Source organism: Myotis davidii, unplaced genomic scaffold, assembly GCF_000327345.1.
Source record: "Myotis davidii unplaced genomic scaffold, ASM32734v1 scaffold582, whole genome shotgun sequence".
Lineage (NCBI taxonomy): Eukaryota > Metazoa > Chordata > Mammalia > Chiroptera > Vespertilionidae > Myotis > Myotis davidii.
Genome location: NW_006294113.1, coordinates 999,295 through 1,023,622, shown reverse-complemented (window position 1 = coordinate 1,023,622; position 24,328 = coordinate 999,295). Strand labels below are relative to the sequence as shown.

At 42.5% G+C, this 24,328-nt stretch overlaps 1 protein-coding gene and 1 long non-coding RNA gene across 2 annotated transcripts in view; one reads left to right on the top strand and one right to left on the bottom strand.

Annotated features, from left to right (window-relative positions):
* PTPRB (protein tyrosine phosphatase, receptor type B) overlaps positions 1 to 24,328 on the top strand; it is a 106,470-nt gene that overhangs the window by 59,514 nt on the left and 22,628 nt on the right. Inside the window, exons 15-22 of the mRNA XM_006768154.2 lie at positions 1,807 to 2,076; positions 4,659 to 4,922; positions 6,384 to 6,647; positions 7,622 to 7,903; positions 11,201 to 11,479; positions 11,989 to 12,138; positions 14,185 to 14,428; positions 21,963 to 22,069. Of these exons, the coding sequence (XP_006768217.1) occupies positions 1,807 to 2,076; positions 4,659 to 4,922; positions 6,384 to 6,647; positions 7,622 to 7,903; positions 11,201 to 11,479; positions 11,989 to 12,138; positions 14,185 to 14,428; positions 21,963 to 22,069 (1,860 nt within the window). The remainder of the gene's footprint in view (positions 1 to 1,806; positions 2,077 to 4,658; positions 4,923 to 6,383; positions 6,648 to 7,621; positions 7,904 to 11,200; positions 11,480 to 11,988; positions 12,139 to 14,184; positions 14,429 to 21,962; positions 22,070 to 24,328) is intronic.
* Positions 21,516 to 24,328, bottom strand: part of LOC107183831 — a 24,690-nt gene continuing 21,877 nt past the window's right edge. Inside the window, exons 2-3 of the long non-coding RNA XR_001514632.1 lie at positions 23,833 to 23,844; positions 21,516 to 21,526 (exon numbers count right to left, since the gene is read on the bottom strand). This is a non-coding gene — a long non-coding RNA (uncharacterized LOC107183831). The remainder of the gene's footprint in view (positions 21,527 to 23,832; positions 23,845 to 24,328) is intronic.

Sequence of the window (24,328 nt, the reverse complement as noted above, 5' to 3'; positions counted from 1 at the left end):
ATGCATAAGCTCTCTGGAAATAAGAGAATGGAAATTGAAAAATATGATCCTATATAATAAAAGCCTAATATGCTAAGTGTCCAACCGTTCATACGACTGGTCAACCAGTCACTATGATGCACACTGACCACCAGGGGGCAGACACTCAATGTAGGAGCTGCCCCCTGGTTGTCAGTGCACTCCCACAGCCAACATCCTGTGGCCCCTCCCCCCCAGCCAGTCAACCTTTTATAGCCCCTCCCCCTGGACCCCAAACAAGGGGCTGGCTGGCCAACCTTCCACAGTCTCTACCCCCTGCCAGTTGGCCTCCCCATTAGGCCCTGATTGCGGGGCTGGCCATCCAACCTCCCGGGACCCCTCCCCTGGCTGGCAGACCCCTTGATAGGCCTCGATCACCAGCCAGGCCAAGGGACCCTACCTGTGCACAAATTCGTGCACCAGGCCTCTAGTTTAAAATTATCTCTAGTCACACTACCTGGTAGAGGATCATCAGCTCTACTTTAACAATAAGGAAAGTAAGGCTAAAAAGTTTATGAAACATTATCTAGATACATGTAATAAGGTCTGGAGCTACTAGTATCTTTCAAATCTAGATCTGTCTGTCTCCAAACTTCATGTTCTCTCTACTGTGACACAATACTTCTTAGGTGTCTTCCCAGTGTATCATGGTAAGCACTAAAATAAAAATGAATATGGGGTACTATAGGAGCAAACAGAAAGAGTCAGGGAGGAAGTAATAGTTAAACAGATACTAAGAAGTCATCCTGATGAAGCAGAAACCTTGGCACATTGGGGACCCTTACACTGTTTAGTATGCTAGAATAAAGAATGTGAGCCATGTGGCCAAGGAAGTAGACAAATCAAATTGTAAAGAGCCTTGTATGCCTTACAAAGGTGTTTAGAATTATGGAGAGCCATTGAAGTGTCATCAGCATGGATGTACTATGAGAATATGCCTGATACACGTGTAGTTTGAAACTGAGAGGTAAGGAATCAAAGGGACTGGTCAAGTAACTTGTAATAATGTATGAGAGAGATGATATTGTCTTAGGGTAGTAGTAACAGACAAGGTGAGAAGTAGAGAGGTCCAAGAGAAATAAGATTTAGGAGACAGAAATTATAAGATTAATGATTAATTATATGTAGAAGGGTAAGAGTTTCTGACTTAGATGAAGAGATAGAATCAAAGGACAGTAAGGAAATTATGGGAGGGAGATGAGGAGTCCAATTTGGGCATCTTGAGAGTTGGACATTTGTGGAACACCTAGAGAGAGATGTCATTTGCAAAAATAGAAGACAGGTCTGAAATATGAGCCGAGGACAAAAAATATTATTAACAAATAACACTATTTTGCCTCTCACATCAAGAGCCATAGTACAAACACTTTTATATACTATTGCTTAAGTAAAGGCTTGAAGCTTTGACTTGAGTTAATCTTGGGAATAAAAGTCGAAACAAGCAACTACATATTCCAAACTATATTCATTGAATGTAAATTTGTTCAGCATTCTTGCACTCTCTAGAAAAATACATATACATCATTCTGAATATTTATCAGTGTCACTTCTATGAATTATTCTACTTGTTTGACTTCAAGAACCTGTCTAAATTCAGAGAAAAAAATGAAAAATCAAAGCAATCCTACAGATAATTCAGGACAAGAAATATTTTCTTCTAAGGGCACATGGAAAGTGTCAATGCAATAATGAGGCATCACCTTCCATCTGCAGTTGCTTTAGGAGACATTTTCTCAACTGGTTACTTTATCCTAAATGATGAAACCTGCTTCTTTTCTTCCTTTGCAGTCCCAGCATCTGTCCAGGGAATAATTGCAGACAATGTATACAGCAGTCATTCCTTAATAGTAAGTTGGCAAAAAGCCGTTGGCATGGCAGAAAGATATGATATCCTACTTCTAAATGAAAATGGGATTCTTCTGAGTAACACATCAAAACCAGCCACCACGAAGCAGCACAAATTTGAAGACCTGACACCAGGAAAGAAATACAAGATACAGATCCTCACTGTCAGCGGAGGCCTCTTTAGCAAGGAAGCCCAGACGGAAGGCCGAACAGGTAATTCACACGGCCTGCTGTTTTGTGTGAGATATCTCCTTGTCTGCTATTCCTTGGGAACAGTAGCCTCAGAGGGATGAAGCAACATGGGGAGATCACATATATTTCTTGACACCGTAAGAATGGAGACATGATTGTCCATGTCCACGTCAGCGGGCCAGTGGACACACCTTTCAGCCTGCCGTACTCCAATTTAGATTTTTCATGAAAACTGTCTCTATTAGTTCCCTATGGCTGCTAGGGTAAATTACCACAAATTTAGCATCTTAAAACAACATCAACTTACTATATTATAGCTCTGGCGGTCGGAATCTGAAGATGGGTCTTATGGGGCTGAAATCAAGGTGTTAGCAGGGTTGTGTTTCTTCTATAGACTTTAGGGGAGAATCTATTCCTGCCCTTATCTCTTCTAGAGGTCACTCAGGTTCCTTGGCTTCTGGCTCCCTTCCAGCAGTGGTAATACCCCAACCTCTGTGCCTGTCACCAGATCTCCTTCTTTACTCTTCTGCCTCCCTCTCCCATATTTGACTCTTGGAATTACATTGGTCACTACCCAGATAACCCAGAATAAGCTCTCCATCTCAAGAACCTTAATTTAATCACATTCACAAAGTCCATTTGGCCTGGTGGAGGAAAAAGAGGTCAGGATAGCTGGAGAAGAGTGAGTGAGAACCCAGTGAGGCATGTAGTCAGAAAGGTAATTGGGCTCAAGAAATGATCACAGTTGCAGAAATCCTAAGGGTCAAAAGCTAAACTAATGCAAGGAGGCTGATGAAGAACAGTAGATATAGTCAAGAAATATTTCTACATGAGGTAAGATGGTACTTGGTGGCTAAGTGGAGTTCAGATGGAGGAACAGGAGATTCTGGAGTTCCTACCTGGCGTGTTTGGTAGAATATAGGCCAGTGATGGCGAACCTTTTGAGCTCAGCATGCCAGCATTTTGAAAAACCCTAACTTAACTCTGGTGCCATGTCACATATAGAAATTTTTTTATATTTTCAACCATAGTAAAACAAAGATTTATATTTTTGATATTTATTTTATATATTTAAATGCCATTTAACAAAGAAAAATCAACCCAAAAAATGAGTTAGTGTGTCACCTCTGACACGCGTGTCATAGATTCGCCATCACTGATTTATAGGCCATGAATTTAGATGAGAGAAGCAGAAAGAAGGAATCCCACGGAGGAATATACAGGATTCCGTTTTGGACTGAGTTTGAGATGTCTGGATGACTTTCATAGGGAGGTGATTATTGGTAATTGAAAATATGGGTCCCAGCTCAGAAAAGTGAGAGATAGAGATTTGGATAAAAATTCTAATTAAATCCATATCTTAGTCTGTTCAAGCTGCTTTAACAAAAATACCATAATCTGAGTGGCTTAAACAACAAATACTTCTTTCTCACAGTTCTGGAGGCCGGAAGTCTAAGATCATGGCACCAGTAGATTGGGTATCTGGTGAGGGCTTGCTTTCTGGTTTATAGATGGTACTTTCTCATTGTGTTCTCACATGATGAAAAGAGGAGAGAGCTCTCTGGGGCCTCTTTTTAGGGCACTAATCCTGTTCATGTGGGCATCACCCTCATGACCTCATCATCTCCCAATGGCTCTACCTCTTAATACCATCACCTTGGGGGTTAGGTTTCAACATACTACTTTGGGGAAACACAAACATTCAGACCATAGTAATTCATAAAGTGAATGAGGATGATTGCTTAGCTATTGTTATAAGATATGAAGGGGATAGAGGATAGAACCATGGACAGCACCAACTTTTAAGTGCCTGACATAAGAAGAAGGAAGAAAAAGAGCCTGAGAAGGTGTTTGCAGTGGAGGGAAAAGAACTCAGGAAAGACTGAAACAAATGTCCTGGTCTGTTTCCACCTGCACCTGAAGACTTCTGTGGAATCAGGAAGCATCTGCACCAACAGTGTCAAAGCTGGTGATTTCAGTTGGCATTTGATTGCTTTCCCCAATAGGTAGCACTAAGGGGGATTGCAAAATCCTAATGTAAACTTTTTTAAAAAAATAGTTTGGACTTTCCTCTTGCTTCTCTTTCTTATACCCCTGATTCTAATTTCCTCTTTCTGTCTGCCTTTCCCTTTCTTTCCCACCAGTCTTTCCTCCCCACAATCCTTCCCTCTTGTGGTCATTTCCTAGCTCTCAGACGGCATTCAGAGACAGTGTGTGTGTGTGTGTGTGTGTGTGTGTGTGTGTGTGTATGTGTGTGTGTATGTGTTATCTCTGATATGGCTCTTAAAATTAGAAAGACATTTAGTCACACAGATTAGATTAACATTTATTATATACCCCCCTCAAAAAATATATTTGAAGATACTTTACCATTAATGATTTTCCTTGTTCTTTTGTGGTTTTGTTTTTAAAATGAACAGTTTCAGCATCAATAATTAGATGTATGTATTTACTTTAATGTCTCCATGAAGTCACTATTTGTTAAAGGCAGGAACCATGTGTTTTGAACTATTGCTTGAGTGAACCCATCCAGGCGCCACGCTAGGCTGTGTCAGGGACATGCCAAAACTCAGTCTCACTCTCTTGCTCCTCTACTTTTCCAGTGCCAGCAGCTGTCACCAACCTGCGGATCACAGAGAACTCCACCAGACACCTGTCCTTCACCTGGACCACCTCAGAGGGAGAGCTCAACTGGTACAACATCTTTCTGTACAACCCAGATCGAACTCTTCAGGACAGAGCTCAAGTTGACCCACAAGTCCAGAGCTTTTCTTTCCAGAACTTACTGCAAGGTCGAATGTACAAAATGGTGATAGTAACTCACAGTGGGGAGCTGTCTAATGAGTCTTCCATATTCGGAAGAACAGGTAAGACCGGGGCCCACACACTAAGGAAATTATCACAACAGTTGCTATTCTACCCAAGATACATAGCTTTATATGAAATTTGTGACCTTCAGGCTTTCTGACCCTAAGTTTTTGCACTGCCTTCTGCTCTGTTGCCTCCACTTGTTTATCTCATAGGTTGATGAAAAAAAATGAATCTCATTCCTCTACTTCCAAGAGGGTTATTTATAATCCAAGCTCTGCCCTTAATCTTTCTACAAGACATAGATGGAGTAGAGGGAAGGTCCTGAGAAGGACAACTACAAATGGGACCAATAAGCAAAGACTGCTGGGAATCAAAACCACAGCCCTGGATGAAGTGAACAACAAGAGTTCCAGGAAAACGAGAGGGAGAAACATCTCTCTGGGCTGCAAATAGGAATCTGGACCTTCTCTTGTTCCATAATTTGAGCCTATTCTCTCATTTTTCTATTCAAAATTATTTTTCATTTGACATTAGTTTTTGTTGTTGTATCCAAAGCACTGGGCTCAAGTCTGGAACATGACAGTGAACAAGAGAGATGACACCCCTGACCTCATTGAGCTCTACATTAGTGGATGGAGAGGGGCAGGGGAGAGCAGATGTTAAAGGGAGATGACCTTGGAACACCTGAAATTCTATGAGGGGGATAAACAGTATGACGTTGTGACAGAGAACTACTTGGCAGGACAAGAAACTAGACAGAGCAGGCATTTCAGCTGAAACCTGAGGGCAGCCATGTGTAGAGCACATTCCAGGCGCCCAACAGAAGTCCTATGTTCGTTCCCTTTTGAAGGGAATGAAAAGGAGCAGCAGATAAGCCTAAACTGTGAATAGACTTGCCTACATGTTACCGTTTCCAGAGCAGTTTATGCTCTGCACATTAATGTTTCCAGTTCCTCTAACTAGAGACAACAGTCTTCATTCTTCAAAGGATGATGATGCTCAAATACCCTTGGGACAGGTGCCAGCATAACCAATTTATATAAAGGTAGAAGCAACTGTTAATAAAGATATTGGTGAGAAAGAACATGGGAGTACTGAGAACCTAAAAGCTGGAGAGGAAGTGGAGACTCAGAGAGAGGGACGTTATGGTACGGCGGCCACAGTGATATGGGCCTGACTGCAAGGGCTGGGACCTTCTGTGAACACTTCTAGGGTCTTTTATGAGTTCAGGTATAAGAAGCTTGACCAGTTTTAATTAATCATTTCTGAAGATTTCATTTTATATGTCCATTGAGGTTCATGTGGCAAGCATACAAAGGTCACCACCTGTTGTGTTTTGTTCTATTTTAATTTGTACCACATTCTCCTAAACCTGAGTGAGCTGAGATGTAGGCAAGGTCTGACTCTACAGTAGGAGCTATTCACCCATATGCCCAATGCAGCTCATATTTTCACCTGTGGGTCAAAATGCCTTTGTTTCTGTTTTGTTTTTGGTAAGGGCTTTCCCTCTGTTTCAGTCCCAGCCTCTGTGAGTAACCTCAAGGGATCCAATCGGAACATGACAGACAGTCTCTGGTTCAGCTGGAGTCCAGCCCCTGGGGACTTCGACTTCTATGAGCTGATTCTCTATAATCCCAATGGCACGAAGAAGGAAAACTGGAAAGAAAAGGACCTGACGGAGTGGCGTTTCCATGGCCTTGTTCCTGGAAGGAAGTACACCCTGTGTGTGGTAACTCACAGTGGGGAGCTCAGCAACAAGGTCACAGGGCAGAGCAGAACAGGTAAGAAGCCCAGTTGCCAATGGCCAAGTATTGGTGGGAAGTAGCTTCCAAAGACGTGTTTTGTTTTGTTTTGTTGTTTTGCTTTGTTGCTACTGCTGCTTTTAAATATATTTTTATTGATTTTAGAGAGAGAGGAAGGGAGACATAGAGAGAGAGAGAAACATTGATGACTGTACACCCCCTACTGGGGATGGAGCCTGCAGCCTGAGCATGTGCCCTGACTGGGAATCAAACCAGTGACCTCTTGGTACATAGGATGAAGCTCAACCCACTAAGCTATACCAGCCAGGGCCAAAGACATGTTTTAATTATGGTTTTAATAAGAAGAAACATAAGTAATAAGGATGTGCCATGTGCTAACCCCTGAACTGGGGGGGAAAGCACAATGGTACAGTGGATAAAGGAAACAGAGTTTGGTTAAAATGATCTAGGTCCTTAGCTTAACTCTGCCACTGACTTAAGTGAAACTGGGCAGGTCACTGAGCATCTCTAAGCCTCAATTTTTCTTGTCTGTAAAATGGGGATAATCACATACATCATCATGGTGTGGCTATGAGCAGTGCTTCCTAAATTTTTTTTAAATTTCTTAGGCACACATAGACAACATTAATATACCTGTGTGCCAATCTGGGGTCAATGGACAGGGCCATCTGAAATTGGACATAATCTTGGACTTTAGTCCTCACAACTCAAAATATGATAGTATTAATACCTTTGCACACTTGTAACCCATTCAGGCCATACCCATTCAGGGCAGCACTCTGGTAAGGGAGCTCTGGTTATGAAAATGAAAGAAAATGTACATAAAACACTTGAGGACAGTGTCTTCCACATAGTAAAGCTCCTATTATTATATTATATTATTTCCTCCTACAAAGTACATTTAAGTATGTCTGATGTCGCTTAGCTATCTTATTGGCATATGTTATGGCATAGAAGTGATTACATGATTTTTCATGTTCTTCTACATACAGCCCCAAGTCCTCCCAGTCTTATGTCATTTGCTGATGTTGCAAACACATCCTTGGCCATCACCTGGAAGGGGCCACCAGACTGGACAGACTACGATGACTTTGAGGTGCAGTGGCTACCCAGAGATGCAATCACGGTCTTCAACCCCTACAGCAACAGAAAATCAGAGGGACGCATCGTGTATGGTCTTCGTCCAGGGAGATCCTATCAGTTCAGTGTCAAGACTGTCAGCGGAGACTCCTGGAAAACCTACAGCAGACCAGTTTCTGGGTCTGTGAGGACAAGTATGACATGTTTTCTTACTCTCAGTTCTCAAATGGAATGAGGAGGAAGTATTGTTACAACATGTAATTCCAACCGGGCTTGGTTTAAATCCACATTTTTACTTGGAATTGCTTAGATTGAATTCAGGCAGAATTATCTATAGATTTGTTCATTTATTCATATACGAGCAACAATGAACAACAAAGAAAAATCTCAGAGAGCTTACAATCGAGTGGGGGGTACCATCTTTAAAAGCAGTTTCATTTGGGTGTGATGAAGGAAGCATTTGGCACTGTAGAAACCCATGTAGTGGCACTGACCCAATGCAAGGGAGCTTCCAGGAAGAAGAAACATCCAAATCAAAACCTAAGGAAAGAGTAAGATCCACCAGGTGGAGACGGGGAAAGAAGTGGAGAATATTCCAGGTAGAGAGACTAAAATATTCCAAGACCAGGAAGGAGAGAGGAATGGAAAGGAGTTTCGTTGGCAAGAGCATAAAAGGTGCAATTAGGAGAATCAGGTCATCAAATGTCTTGTGAGCCATTGTAACGACTTTGAACTTTATCCTCAATCAATCAGAGCCACTGAAGAGTTTTTGGCCAAGATGTCATAATCAGATTTGTACTTTAGAAAGCCACTCTGAGTATAGTGTAAAGAATGGGTTAAAAGGGGCAAACTAGAAGCAGAGGGATCGGTTAGGACATATTGTTATAAAACCTGAAGAGAAAAATATTTTAACACTAAAATATGTATCAGTTTCTTCTCAAAGGCATTTTGGGATCAATGAACTAACCTGAAAGAAACAAAGGTGTTTCAGAATAGGAACCTCAATTCAAGTATTTATTTTTCAATAATACCTAGTAAATGTAGCTTCTCAGACCAGATAGTGGTTATTGAGAAAATACCTAGCTGGAAATTACAAATTTATGCAAGTAGTTGTTTTGTTTATTCAACAAACATGAGTGCTAGAACAATTATCATTTGTGCTCCATATTGTATCCAAAGACCAGATTCAAGAGAAATATGTGAGGAAAAACTAACAGGTTTTGCTTATAGCAAGCTCAGGGTGGGTTTTCAGTGGCTTGCTGTGGCTGTGTGATTGAATGACAGGTGCGCAGTGAAGAGCTCAGTAGAGGCTGGGTCCGATCACATCTGGAGTATTGTGTTCCGTCCCGGATGCACAATAAGAGTTTAAAAGTGGCATTTACCAACTGGGGCATGCCCACGAGGAGAGCAAACAGCATGTAGAGGGATCTGGCGCTGAATTTTATGAGGAATGGCTGATGGAACTTGGAGGATTTCATTAGTTAGGGTTGGGTTTGGCTATGGGTAACAGAAACCCCAAAATAAGAGGATTAAGCAAAATAGAAGCTTATCATCATTCTCCTATAAATCACTCCAGTAGCCAGTTACTCACAAATAAGCTCCAGCCATGATGAATAACTGGTCATTCAGGGTCAACCACCTTCCCACGCCTCCCAGCCCCACCCTCAGCACCTGGGTGCATGGTTTCTCTGTCTAAAATGCCCTTCCCGATATCTGGGCGAGTTGTCATCTTTGCCAGAGGCCTTTGCTATCTCCTGTCCACCACTAGTGCCAGCAGCAAAAAGGTGTCTGTCACCACACAGCATCTTCTTTTTCCATTTCTTCTGGGACAATCTCCTTTCAACCTTGTATTATGGCTATTTTGGAGTCCTCTCCCTTCCTAGAGGTTAAGGCTAATGTCATATTCATCTCTCTATTGTTCATAGACCCTAGAAGAGCACCTTGCACATAGTAGGCACTCATTTCTTAGTGAATGGGAGTTGGACCTGAGTCTTGGAAGGCAGGTGGGATTTACAGGTGAAAAGGAGGAGAGAAGGAACTGAGGGAAGAGGTGGAAGCCAGTTTCCATATTATCCTTTGTGCGAATTATCAGAGTTATGGGTTAGACAGGATGTCTTTAGGTCTCAGCTCTGATTTGGTTTGAAAGGAGTTCCAAAGTTTAACAAGCAGTTAATGTTTAAAAAGACACATATTGGTTGTCTCAAATGCCAGTTCTTTTGTGAGCCTTTTGATGGGTTGATGCCATTGATTATTGCCACCTGGGGATTGTTACTGTATTGTGTCCTGTGGTCAATAGGACAATGGGACAGGCTTTTAACTTTTAATCTTTATGAAGGCTTTAACTCCTGGAATGAAATAAGGTGGTCTAGACCTAGGTTTCAAGTTCTAGTCCAGAGCCTGAAGGCTCCTTGGAAATGTCTGGGGGATGCAAGGGAGGTCGTAGAGAGAGCACCCCAGTGTAGCACCCCTGAACCCAATGCACACTTCAAACACAGACCAGAACTCCTCTGATTCTACAGACCAGGGAACTGAGAACTATTCTTTTTTAAATGGCCCCACTGCTAAAATTACAATTCAAAAATTACTTAACTAAATCATACAATTTCACTTTATAGATATATAAATAATTAGAAATGGTAGGCATGCAACTGATTGGGGCAGCCTACAGAGTTTCTTATTAACCTCGACAGTCACTTAAGTGCTTTTCTTCCCGACTGCATCTTTTACTCATAGTTTTGTCATTCACAATAAGTAAGACCAGCTTCTCTTCACTGAGTCCCTACTGGGTCAGGCACTCTGTTAGGCAGAAGAAACCAAATGACCATAGCATAGGGGCCTGGGACAGAATGGTCTCCATGCAGAACACAAGCAGTTTCGGTTCCATGGCATGTGAGCAGGGAAGGGCAGGCAGAAAATGGAAGAGGGGACAGAAGCCAGAGCCAGAGGGTAACAGGCCAGCAATGCTATTTCTTAATTTCCTCATTTATTGAGCAATTTCTATACCAGCCACTATTCTAGGAGGCTGTGCATGTTTCAACTCATTGAATCATCACAGTAATCATGTTATCTTAACTTCCCCACTTTACAGAGGGGCTCAGATGTGTTAAGTCACTTGCCCAAGAATGCACAGCTGGTAAATAGGATCTGAATTCAGGCAGGCCGAACTGCACTTCTGACCTCTCCTTTACTCTGCCTGACCCTCTCTCTGACTTCTGCCACTTGATTTCACTGCCCAGGTGCACATTTGTGTTTCCAGTCACATTGGCATCTGGTGATTTTTTTAAAGGAACAGCACTATAAATTTTAATGTTTCTCAAAATAGGGTGTGGCAGGCAGACATTTCCTTGGAGGTCTATGAGAATATTTTTTTCCTTGAAAAACAATCCAAATTAAGTTGGGGAATTATTTGTTTAGATCTCTGAGCTAGTTGGACCCCTAAAAAACATGTCTCACGGAGTTACGAAAAGTGTCCCTTCCTCTCTCTCCTTTAGAGCCAGACAAAATCCAAAACCTGCATTGCCGGCCTCAGAACTCCACGGCCATTGCCTGCTCTTGGATCCCTCCTGATTCTGACTTTGACGGGTATAGCATTGAATGCCGGAAAATGGACACTCAAGAAGTTGAGTTTTCCAGAAAGCTGGAGAAGGAAAAATCTCTGCTCAGTATTATGATGCTCGTGCCCCATAAGAGGTACCTGGTGTCCATCAAGGTGCAGTCAGCTGGCGTGACCAGTGAGGTGGTGGAAGACAGCACCATCACAATGATAGACCGTGAGTGTCCCCGGAGGTGTGCGTAGTCCGCTGTCGTGTTCGTCATTGCTGTCCACTTGCATACAATTCACTTCCACATCAGCGTGTCTTGTCACTTAGAGGACCTAAAAGGCCGGGGAAATGGAAGCATTTCTCTGTGTAAGGTACCCTGCAGCAAACAAGCTAAAAGATCTGAAGGCCCCTAAATGAGTTAGCATTTACCGATACAGTTAGAGCGCTCATGGAGCTGCCTCTTTCATTATGTTTAATGTGCCTCTGGCACATCACTTCAGGCCTGCTCCCATTGGGAGAGGAGCTCATGGAGCTGCCTCTTTCATTATGTTTAATGCCTCTGGCACATCACTCAGGCCTGCTCCCATTGGGAGAGGGGGGGTTTTCTTGATTACATACAGGCACACAAGTGCGTGCGCACATACAGAGAGAGAGAGGATGTATCAACACCTCACATATTGTTTCTATGTAGAAGCAGAGTTGTGACCCTTCTTGCTTCTCTCTCCACCCTTCCTCAGGCCCTCCTCCTCCACCTCCGCATATCCGTGTGAATAAAAAGGACGTGCTAATTAGCAAATCTTCCATCAACTTTACTTTCAACTGCAGCTGGTTCAGCGACACCAATGGAGCTGTGAAATACTTCACGGTGGTAGTGAGAGAGGCTGATGGTAAGCGAATTCCCTCAACTCCAAGACGCAGCATTGCTTTCTCAAAAGCCACTATGGGGATGCAGGGAGATGTAACAAAAAAACTGCTCAAAGGCTCTTTCAACAATAAAGACTATTACCTGCTGGGTGTAATTATTCAATGGGTGAATGATAATAATAGCAACCACAACTATAATAAAGGTAACCATCAGTTACTGAGCCCATACTATGTGTCAGGCACTGTTGGAAGTGCATTGCATGTGCAGACTCATTCAGTCTTCTTCACTACTCATTCAGTCCTGTTCACTGCTCTTTTGGTCTACCATTAAGCAGCAATATGCTATAACTGTCTTCCCCCGTCTCTGTCTCAAATACCCCCACCAAACACATGTCCCAAACCACCCACCAAGTCACAAAAATACTCAAAAGCTTGAGGGAGGAAAAAGATGATCATAAAAAGCATTCCTCCTTTCTCTACTGCATTTTCTTCAATGTATGTTTTATTCTCTAGTTCTTTCATCCTCAAATTATTCTGTGCCTACTTAATGCCTGTGGACTAGGCAAATACTAGGTAATAGTTGAAACAACATTCCATACAACCACCGAGTATGATCTCCAGAGATCACTATATACATCAGCATTTGTCAAAATACAGGAGCATTGTACATTGGTGTCCACATGCCTGTAAGTGTATTTGCCATTGAGGTCTTGTGTGTTATTTCTCCAAAACAGATGTTTGTGGCTGGAATGGCATTGATAGATTTTTCATGTTTTATGTCTTTCAAAATTCTTTAAGGTCTGCACATGAGTTTCTTAAGCATCTTTGACAATTGTAACCCATTTGTGGGCAATGGGAAACTTTAAAGCTGACAAATGTTGGAGCTAAATAGTATTTTAGATAGCTAACCGTCCATGCACTTTTACATCTTATTTAATTGTATTAAATCTGGATATGCATAATTAATTAACTAATTTCAAGGGTCAGTGGTGCATCCCAGATTTCTTTACACCTCATAACTGGAGATAAATTGAACTGTGCAGCGACTTTAGATTTAAGTGGGCTGCAATGAAGGTGGTTTTACTACGTGAATATAAGGCAGTGAAGAAGTCAGACCCCAGAGAGCAGCCTGTGTTCTTCGGCAGGTGGGTTTCAGTTATTGATGCCCATGGAGGGCGGCAGTGCTCCCCTGGTGATCTAAGATAACAGTCCTGCTCACATAAGTGGCATTTATCGCATATGCACGCATCCTAAAGGCCACTTTCCTTTTCAACTACTGCCAACAAGATAATATTTCCAAGATCCACTCATTTTGAGCAAATTTTATGAAACAAGAGTCCAGGATGCCATGAACCCCTACCATACCACTTCTTGAAATTCATTGTAAATAGTATGCGATCTCCATAATATTTATCTTCCTAATTATGCTTTCCTCCAGCCAACATCAAAACTGGTTTGCAGAGCCAAAACACACAGCAGGCTGGGTGGACAGGGGAAGAGTTCTGGGAAGTGATCGGCATGAGGGGCCAAATCTGAGCCAGGATTAAACTGTACTCAAGATAACAGTCCTGTACCCTGAGCAGTTATCAGCAGGGCGTGGCGCCTGGAACGTGCTGGTGGGGCGACTGCTCTGGCCTTGGATTTGATTTCTCTTATCTTTTTCCTATTTCCCAGGTCATAGGGATTTCCTTATTAGCTTAGCTACAATGATTATTGGCAAGCTTATTGAGTGGGTTGACTCTCACATTGGGGAGTGTTTAACTTTCTGGAGTTGTGGGCATGTTATCATTTGGTTTAATGAGATATCCTCTCACCCACACATTTTATTTGCAAGAAAAATGATGGCATATATATGTATGTATATATATATGTATATCTTTGTTTATAGACCATCATTCATTTTAGAAAAAAATGAATTAAAATTATTTTCATTGGGAGAATTTCACAGCATCCTTCGAGATCACAAATGCTGGGAATGACCAGGGAGGGTGAGGAGTCAATTCGAATCCTCAGTAGAAACCACTGAGGCCACCAGAAAGTCATTCTTCACTGTGGGTTTTGTCCTCCAGGCAGTGATGAGCTGAAGCCGGAACAGCAGCACCCTCTCCCCTCCTACCTGGAGTACAGGCACAACGCCTCCATTCGCGTGTATCAGACCAATTATTTTGCCAGCAAATGTGCCGAAAGTCCTGACAGCAACTCCAAGAGTTTTAACATTAAGCTCGGAGCAGAGATGGAGAGCCTGGGTGGAAAATGTGATCCCAATCAGCTAAAATTCTGTGACGGACCGCTGAAGCCGCGCACTGCCTACAGGTTAGATGTATTGCCGTCCTCTTGCTGGGAGGGATATGCTACATTACTAGGCGCTCGGCTGTCTGGGCCGCTGATGCACACAAGCTCCCCCAGATTAATCACCTACGTTACAAGAGTGCTCTATGTTTTACTGGGTAATTTATAAAAGTTGTGTTCCTGCCTCCATTCCCAGGGAATGTGTAAAAAGGACCTTGAGCATTGCGCAAAAGCTCTCATTCATTATGTGAAGAATTGAAGGTTCTTAACAGATTGTTCTTTCTCCTAAAACTTCTTTAGTACAAGCCAAATCAATTCCCAGGTTAACGATTGTGACAATGTCCAACTAGAAAGATGGGGTGTAGGGAGACGCAAGGAGTATGAGCTTTTAGCTTCCACTTTTAATGAGGACTCAGATTACATCAATTCATTTATCTTCTAAGGCAAAAAAGATGAAAGTGCTCTCTGGTCCAGACAGAACTCTTGAAGGCAGAGGCCCCTGAATGATTGGGAACATCCCCTCCTCACCCTAAGAAGGCAGATTAAAGGGGAGGCTGCTTGGCCCCAAGGAAGCACTACTGCAGCCAGCAGCCCCTCCCAGCTGCAGGAACTGGCAGAAGTGCACAGCATCCCAAACCAGGGCCCTCAAGAGAAAGAGAACCTATAGATACAGGCATCCAAGATTGGCACTTCTGCAAGGGATGTACCTTCTTTGTTGTGTGTTCCCAGAGCTGATACTAACCAATAGGCCACCAATCAGGTTCTCCGTGGGCAGTGTCTATTCTTGTTGATCAGTTCCCTGGTATGTTGACTCATGTTTTGAGTATCGCCCCTGAGTCAGCTTCAAAAGGAGACAGTGACCTGACATCACACCTGAGAGCACTCTTTTTTTTTTTTAATCCTCACCTGAGGATATTTTTTCCATTGCTTTTCAGAGAGACTGGAAGGGAAGGAGGGGGGAGAGAGAGAGAGAGATACATAGACTGGTTGCCTCCCACACTTGCCCTGACCCGGGGGGATAGGGAGCAAACCCACACCTCAGGGATGTGCAACTTCACCAGGAATCGAACCTGAGACCCTCTGGTGTGCAGGCCGATGCTCCAGCCACTGAGCAACATCAGCCAGGGCCTGAGAGCCCTCTTAGCTCCTTCCTCGCATCAACTAAGGAAGGCCAGTGGTTTTCTTCCTAAAACAGAGCGCTCACTTTGGGCAGGAACTCTGTGGAGTTACCTCTGCCCAGGACTCACCACAAAGATGATATTGCCACCCTAGCCAAGATTTGCACCTTCAGAGTAAACTTACTAGTGATGTTTACTTCAGGAAGAGACCATTATAAGTTATCTGAAGGAAGTGAGATCTCGGACAGAGCAAAGGAGAAATACGAGAGATCAGAACGCTGGCATCCTTCAGGTCCTATAACAGCGATGCAAACCTTTTGAGCTTGGCATGTCAGCATTTTGAAAAACCCTAACTTAACTCTGGCGCTGTGTCACATATAGAAATTTTTTGATATTTGCAACCATAGTAAAACAAAGATTTATATTTTTGATATTTATTTTATATATTTAAATGCCATTTAACAGAAAAATCAACCCAAAAAATGAGTTCGCGTGTCACCTCTGACACACATGTCATAGATTCGCCATCATTGTCCTATAAGAATCAAGAGTGTCTGAGATACTTGGGCTCAAGGACACAGCAAAAGTCTCCCAGGGGTCATTTTCTCTTTGTGAGGAGGACAGGTGAGGCTGTTTTTGTTTGTTTTCTTTTTGAGAGAGGAGAGAAAATGACTCATCACTACATTTCAGAGAGAGAACAAGAAGCTCTAGACAGTTTGCATCTAGACCAGAGCCTGCCAGGCTCCCTGCACATTCCTTCCTGCCTGTAGCAGCTGCCACAGGGCTGCCATTTTTTGGTCATTAGCCTTATAAACAGTGTTTCAGTTCTTTAACCCTCATGTTTTCATCGCAGAACATTGCAGAGTTGTCCTGGGGAACAGATCAAACCTAGTCACGTGCCTTCTAGAGTAAGGTCTTCTAGTGATCCCCGTTCACCCCACAGCCTTCCAGAACAGGGCACACAAAGTCCTCGCCTTCTCCCCTCCCACCTTCCTGGTCAACGTTGTCTCCCACCATTTTCCCAAGCATCCCCTGCCATTTTCTACTCCTCACTCCTCAGAGGTCTCTTGAACATGACATGGCTCTCTTTGACCTGAGGCTTTGCACATTCTTTTCGCTCTATCTAGGATGCTGCCAATCCCTTCTTTGGCGGCTGAATTCCTTCAGACAGTTCAAAAGCCAGCTCAACCTTCAGCCAGCCCCACGCCCCCCTTGTCAATACACTGCTGGGCAGTTGTACCCTCAGCTCCATTTCCACAGCACCCAGTCCTGACATTCTTCTAATCAATCCTCTGGTTACCAATGACTTTCAACCCTTTGTTTAATCACCTACCCTCTTTACTACATTGAGAGAGCTCACAGTCTAATGGAGGAGACAGATGTGATGTTGGTGATGAAACAACATGACAAGTACCAGGCACAAAAAAAGCATTTATTAAATGTTTGGGAGTCAAGATGTACTCCTAAAAAGTTACACCTTCTTAATCTAATGTAATCAACTCATGCTGTAGATATTTGTTTGCTAGGACATACCTCTCCTCTATTTCTCCAATGTGCACTTGGTTCAGTCCTGTGGAAAGCATGCCACAGTAGTGCTTGATGAGAGGAGGCCTGGCCTTTCAGAATGCATGGGAGAACCCTATGCTAAGTGGCCTCCTGCGAGGGGCGGCTGAGCCCTTGCCCCCGGGAGTCAGCGTTCTGCCTTCTCAAGATGGTAGTCACCACGGTGACCTTCAATGCTGTCAGGCACCTTTTTCCCAAAAAGAATAGATGGACAGGAAGAGACATGGAAAAAGAAACATTATGATTGAAAAGAAGTTGGAAAACACTCGGTTTAGCTGACACACAAGCTTATTATGTCAGTACATGTAATGTATTCCCATTCATTTGGGTTCCTATTATTCGGTTGTATAATTAGCACGGTTCCATGTGAGAAGAGAAAGGGCAGAGCATGATGGGTGAGAGGTAGTTTGGAGGTTAGGAAAGTGCTGATCTGGTTTTGTTTCTATTCTAAATAGAATAGCAATGTGACCACAATCGGGTAGTCAGCTTCCCTTGACCTCATTTTTCTCAAATGAAGGAAACTAAACCACATGATCTCTAACTTTGTGCTGTGGAATTTTCTGATTCTGGACACAGTTAAACTTGAAATAATTGCTATCAGATATCTATTCATTAAAATAATCTTACTCTATTATTAAATTGATCCTGCTGATCATATATTCACTACAGGGTGCCTCTCTCTGAAAGTCCCTGGGCCGGGTGTGGTAGGGAAAATATGGAAATAGGGACAGAGGATTAAGGTGAAGGGAACAGAGTGAGTCAAAGTGCAGAAGCAAAAACACAGATTGTTTAGAGAAGAGCAAGTAGTCCAGGTTCAAGCAGGGCTGGGGGTGTGAGTTAGAAGGAGGGGACAGAGGGTCAGAACAATGTTTCCTGGCCTGTTACTACTTCAGCATTATTACAGGATGTGCCCAGATACTTTGGGGTTCAACAAATCTAACCTTTTTAAAAAGGAAAAAATGAATCCTCCATTCATTTTCATAGGGTTTAAATTAACACTAGAAAAGGTTTTTCTATAGCAACCAAGCCTTATACTTTATTTATTGACTAGAGGCCTGGTGTACAAAATTTGTACACTGGAGTGGGGGTGTCCTTTAGCCCGGCCTGTGCCCTCTCACAGTCCGGGAGCCCTCAGGGGATGTCCAACTGACGTGGAGGCACTCCCCCTGTGGTAGTGCACTGACCACTAGGGGGCAGCTCCTGCGTTGAGCAGGACTGGGCCAAAACCAGCTCTCAGACATCCCCCAAGGGGTCCCAGATTGCGAGAGGGCACAGGCCAGGCCAAGGGACCCCACTGGTGCACAATGGGGGATGGGGAGGGACGCGGGAGCTTGGCCAGCTGGGGAGGGACCATGGGAGGGCTCTAGGGCATATCCGGCCCATCTAGCTCAATCCCAATCGGCCAGACCCCAGCAGCAAGCTAACCTACTGGTTGGAGCATCTGCCCATGGTGGTCAGTGCACATCATAGTGAGCAGCCTTAGAATCTCATTAGCATATTACACTTTGATTGGTTGAATGGATGACTGAATGACCAGACACTTAGCATATTAGGTTTTTATTATATAGGATTTATTTTGAATTTAAATTTTTTATTGTTTAAAGTATTACATAAGTCTTTTTTCCCCCATTGACCTCTCCCCAGCTGCCCCCATCCCCCAGCACATGCCTCACCACCCACCCACCCCCTATGTCTGTGTCCATGGGTTACGCTCATATGCATGCATACAAGTCCTTTGGTTGATCTCTTACCCCCTCACCCCCTGCCTTCCCTCATAGGTTCGATAGTCTGTTTGATGCTTCTATGACTCTTCTATTTTTGTTTATCAGTTTATGTTGTTCATTATATTCCACAAATGAGTGAGATCATGTGGTATTTATCTTTCTCTGGCTTGCTTATCTTGTTAGAATAATATCATTTTATGTTATACATTATATTCCATAAATGATATATATCATGTGATATCTATCTTTCTCTGACTGGCTTATTTCGCTTAGCATAATGCTCTCTATGTCCATCCATGCTGTTACAAATGGTAAGAATTCTTTCTTTTTTACAACAGCCTAGTATTCTATTGTGTAGATGTACCACAGTTTTCTAATCCACTCATCTGCTGATGGGCACTTAGACTGTTTCCAAATCTTAGCTATGGTAAATTGTGCTGCTATGAATATAGGGGTGAAAATATCCTTTCTGATTGATGTTTCTGTTTTCTTAAGCCTGACACTTTATCAGTAAACCTATAGTCTGAGAATCTCAAGATAGAAAGAACTCAAGAGCTGGACCAGGCCAATCTTTAACTTAGTGCAGCAGACCTGTCCCGTAGCTTTCCTGGGAGCTGGTTTTCCTCCAGCCTCTGCTGAGAGCCCTTCAATAATGTAAAGCCCTTCACTACCTAAGTGGCTCCTACTCGAGATGCTGGAACGTGACTTCATGACTACAGCTTTGTGACGCCAGCCCACCGAGCTCAGTCCTGTCTTTAAAGAGGAAAATAAGGATGTCTGTTTCCTCTTCTACTTGCAGTCTTCCCTAAATATGAAGTCAGCTATCATGTTCCTCTAAGCCTTCTCTGTATCATCCTGGTCAATCACCCCAATGATTTCTATGCTTCCTAAATTATGACCCCCAAAATTGAGTATGACTGGACCTGACTCACCCAGAGAACATGAGATTTAGGTCCTGTGATAGGTACAGTAGGCCTTTCATCCAGGCTGGGGTTCTAATTCAGTGTTTTAGGAGCTGCACCTTGCTTGCTTATTGAATTTAGGGCCAGCTGATCTCCAGGCACCATCCCACATGGGCACATGGACAGCTACCTCAGCAGCTCTCCAGCCCAGGTGACTGGAATAACTCCAAATGCCAGATGGAGAGCTCTAAATGAGTCCACTGTCATTCTAACCTGAATATTGCCAAGCAAAGCTCATCCTCTTTCCCGAGTCTAGCTCCCATTTCTATCAGTGAGGCCGTTTTTCTTCCCAATGACCTGAGCTAAAATCTTAGAACAGTTTTTTTTTTTTAATAATCCTAACCTGAGGATATTTTTCCATTGATTTTTCAGAGAGAGTGGGAGGGAGAGGAGGAGGGAGAGAGAGAGAATCATGGATGTGAGAGAGACACATCAACTGGTTGTCTTTTGCACACACTCTCCCTGGGGCCAGGGATCTAACCTGCAACCCAGGTATGTACCCTTAATCAGGAATCAAACTGGTGACCCTTTGGTGTACGGACCAACGCTCTAAACCACTTAGCACCACCGGCTAGGCCTAGAACCATCTTGATTTCCCCCTTCTCCTCTTCAGACTAGGTCTTGTCTGGCACCTCCTCTCAGTGCCTTTCAGTCTTCTTTCTGTTCTCATTGCCACTGCCCGAGACCAAGGCCCCATGTCCTTGGCCTGGACTATCACACTAGTCTCTATATGGACCACTCTTCTCCCAGGTGGTCCTTTGCTGGCTCTTCCACTTGATTTCATACTGTGCCCCCATTTGGAATCCTGTGCTCCAGGCCACCCCATCTCCTTATGCCCAAACATAGTTTCCTCCAAATTGCAGTATTCCTCATTTGCATTTAATATGTGCTTTCTTCTTTTACTATTGGCCTTATTTCTTTATATTGGTTTTCTAGTTTCCAAGAATAGTGAGTATGTATCTCTTTGTAACTTCAGCAATTAGATATAAAGAAGGCATTAAGTATATTTTATGACAATGACATTAAAATATTTTTAGATAAAAGGCTCTTTAGAAAATAACTAGTGCCAAAAAGACAGGAAGATACATAATTTTATTTGTAATGTAATGTTCAGTGTAAAATGTTATTTGTATATGTAGTTATTTTAGTAAAATATCAACAATTACAGGAATACTGATAATATTGACATTTGACTCATTGGACTGCTCTAACAGGCACCCAGAATTACTGCCCCCGCAAATGAACTCTGTACTTCCCGAACCCCTCAACATTCTCCACGGACTTCCTTGATGTTAGTAAATGGCACCTCCATTCCCCCAGTTGCTCCTCAGCCAGATCATATGGAGTCATCCTTGCCTCCACCTTTTCATACTGCACGTCCACCAGCAATCGTTCAGCTCTTTCTTTGAAATATCCAATACTTCTCACTATAAATATGACTGCATCTCCCACCTGGACTTGAGCAATTCCCTGCTGACTAGTTTGTCCTCTTTTATTGCTGCTCCCAGGCTGCAGCAGCCAGAGTGATCCTGATAGCACCCCCTAGTGGCTTCCTAGGTCTCTCAGAACAAAAGCCAAAATCCTCACCAGACCTAGGTCTTCCATGGTCCCATCTAACTCTCAGCCCTCATCTCCTATTTCTCCGTCATTTATGTATTATGCTCAGCCACGCTGGCCTCCTTGCACCCGGGCATGTTCTTGCCTCAGAGCCTTGCACCTGCCTGAAATGCAGCCACAGTTCCCTCCTTTCCTTTCCTCAGGTTTCTGGGCACATATCCTTTTATCAGAGACATTCATTGACCATGATGAATAAAGCAGTCCCATTGCTTTCCATCTCCCTTACTCTGCTGCTGTCTTTTTAATGGTTCATGCCACTATTTGGCACATTATATTTGTATATGTATTATCTGATATCCTCCATGAAAATGTAACCTCTGGGATGGTAGAGACTTTTACTTTCTTCCTTGCGGTATCTCCAGCCCCTGGAACATAATGTCTGACACAGAATAGGGGCTCCATAAATATTTGATGGATGAATGAATGAACCCAAGTCTGTCTGGTTCCATGGCTCACATCCGGCCCTACATACATATTGACAGGTCCCCACCCTGTTTCTCCTTGAACACGTTCTTCAGTCAGCCCTACTGTGGTCAGCCACTAATTTGTATCTAAATAAATGTTTCTTTTTCAGAATCAGTATTCGGGCTTTTACACAGCTGTTTGATGAGGACCTAAAGGAATTCACAAAGCCACTCTATTCAGACACGTTTTTCTCTTTGCCAATCACCACCGAGTCAGGTAAGGCTAACCTTTCCAGTCCCACATATTCTCCCAGCCACTGTCACCCACAAGGACCTCTCGTGGGGAGGTCTACATCTCGGCTGATGGTGGGGGGGACATTTATTTTCACTTGGAAATTAATCTGTATGTGATTGTGGATTGATGTGTGTTCAAGGAATTCACAACTTCTGTAGGAGAACGATCCAAGGAGAATTGATCTAGAAAAGGTATAAGTACCAGATTTTTTTAAGAGGTACCAGATCTTTATTGAAGATAAATTTTTTAATAAATTTATCTGAATAAAGAGCTTGCACAGGTCAAAATATAAGTAGATACAAAAGGCTATCGAATGCATATGTGCATATACATAGAAATATATTTTAAAAACTAGAAGAAAAAATAGCAACATATTAACAAGGAATATCTCAATGTAGTGGGATTATAGGCAGCTTTTTTCCTTTTGCTTGTTATATACTGTTTTCACACTATAAAAAATGTTAACCGGCTTTCCATAAATTTATGAAAGAGACTTCTCATGTATGTTAGAGGGAAAGCCTGAGCAATAGTGGCAGCTAGTACTTACGAGGTTGCCCACTCTGTGGAGGTAGGTTTAAGCATTGTGCATAGAATGACTTACCCAAGCCTAACTTCAGCCTTCTGGGGTGGATACTGTTATCACCCCCATTTTAAAGGTGAGGGCTGAGGCACCAGGAGTTAAAGGAACTCAGATTTCTGAGCTTATCAAGGACACTTTCACTGACCATGCTGAATAAAGCCTAATAGAGCTGGGGAAGATAGTAGAGCTGGTGTTCTGGCCCTTTCTGCCTGCATCCTTAACCTGTACACCGCACTGCCTTGGAATATTTCAGTAAGGCTGAGAATAGCATCTTTTTTTTAGCAGGTTTTTCCTTATTACCATGATCTGCCCCAGTCTTTACCTGAAGCCCCATGGTCCTTGGTCTCAGGAAGTTCTTCTTTACAGCTAAAACAGTCTGTCATGCTGCAGGACAAAAATGACTCAGCCTCACAAACACCCCCATCTACTTATGCCAAGTATAGGCATAATCTCCCACTTTCCAAGCCAAAAAGAGATCAGAACACAATTAAGACATGTTTGCTTATAATTTAATGTTAAGTAAAGGCTCTGTAAACACAAGTCTTTCCTCTTTGAAATATTGTTATACAGTAAAAATTATATAGACTTCAGTAAAGGAAGATAGTAAGTATATATTTTTAAAAAAGAATATTAACCACCTTAAACGAAAGATGAGTGTGTTGATTTGATGAGTCTTGAAAAGCAATATTGAATAAAAAATTCAAAATGAAACTTCAAAAATGGGCTAATTCCGAGACTTAAATGTAAGGGCTGAGACAATAAAATTCTTAAAAGAAAACAAAGGAGTACATTTTTGTGACCTTGAGTTAGAAAATGGTTTCTTAGGTATGACACCAAAAGCACAAGCAATAAAAGAACAAATAGATAAATGGGACTTAATCAAAATTAAAAACTTTTGTACTTCAAAGGAAACCATGAAGAAAGTGAAACCACAGAATAGGAGAGACTATTTGCCAATCTTATATATGATAAAGTGCTAGTATCCAGAATATGTAAAGAACTCTTAACTAACAACTCAATAATAAAAAGACAAATAACAAAAGATATGAATAGGCATCTCTCCAAAAAAAGATAACAAATGTCCAATACACACATGGAAAGATGCTCAACATCTAAGTCATTAGGGAAATGTAAATTAAAGCCACTGTAAGAAACCACTTCACACCCAGTAGAATGACTATAATCCAGAAGACGGTAACAAGTGTTAGCAAGGATATGGAGAAACTGGAACCTCATGCATTGCTTGTGGGAATGAATAATGGTGTAGCTGCTTTGGAAAACAGTTTTCCAGTTACTCAAAATGGTAACCAAGCAATTCCACTCCTGAGTATATACCCAAGAGGAATGAAAACATATGTCCACACAAAACCCTGTAAACACATGTTCATAGCAGCTTTATTCATAATAACCCAAATATTCATTAATGGATGATTGAATAACAAAATGTGAGATATCCATAGAATGAAATATTATTGAGCCATAAAAAAGGAATGAAATATTGATCAATGCTACAATATGACTGAGCCTTAGAAAAATACATATTTATGATTCAGTTTATGTAAAATGTCCAGGATAGGTGAATCTATGAAGACAGAAAGATTAGTGGTTGCCAGGGCTAGGAAGAGGAGAGATTAGAGAATGACAGCTAAGAGCATGGGGTT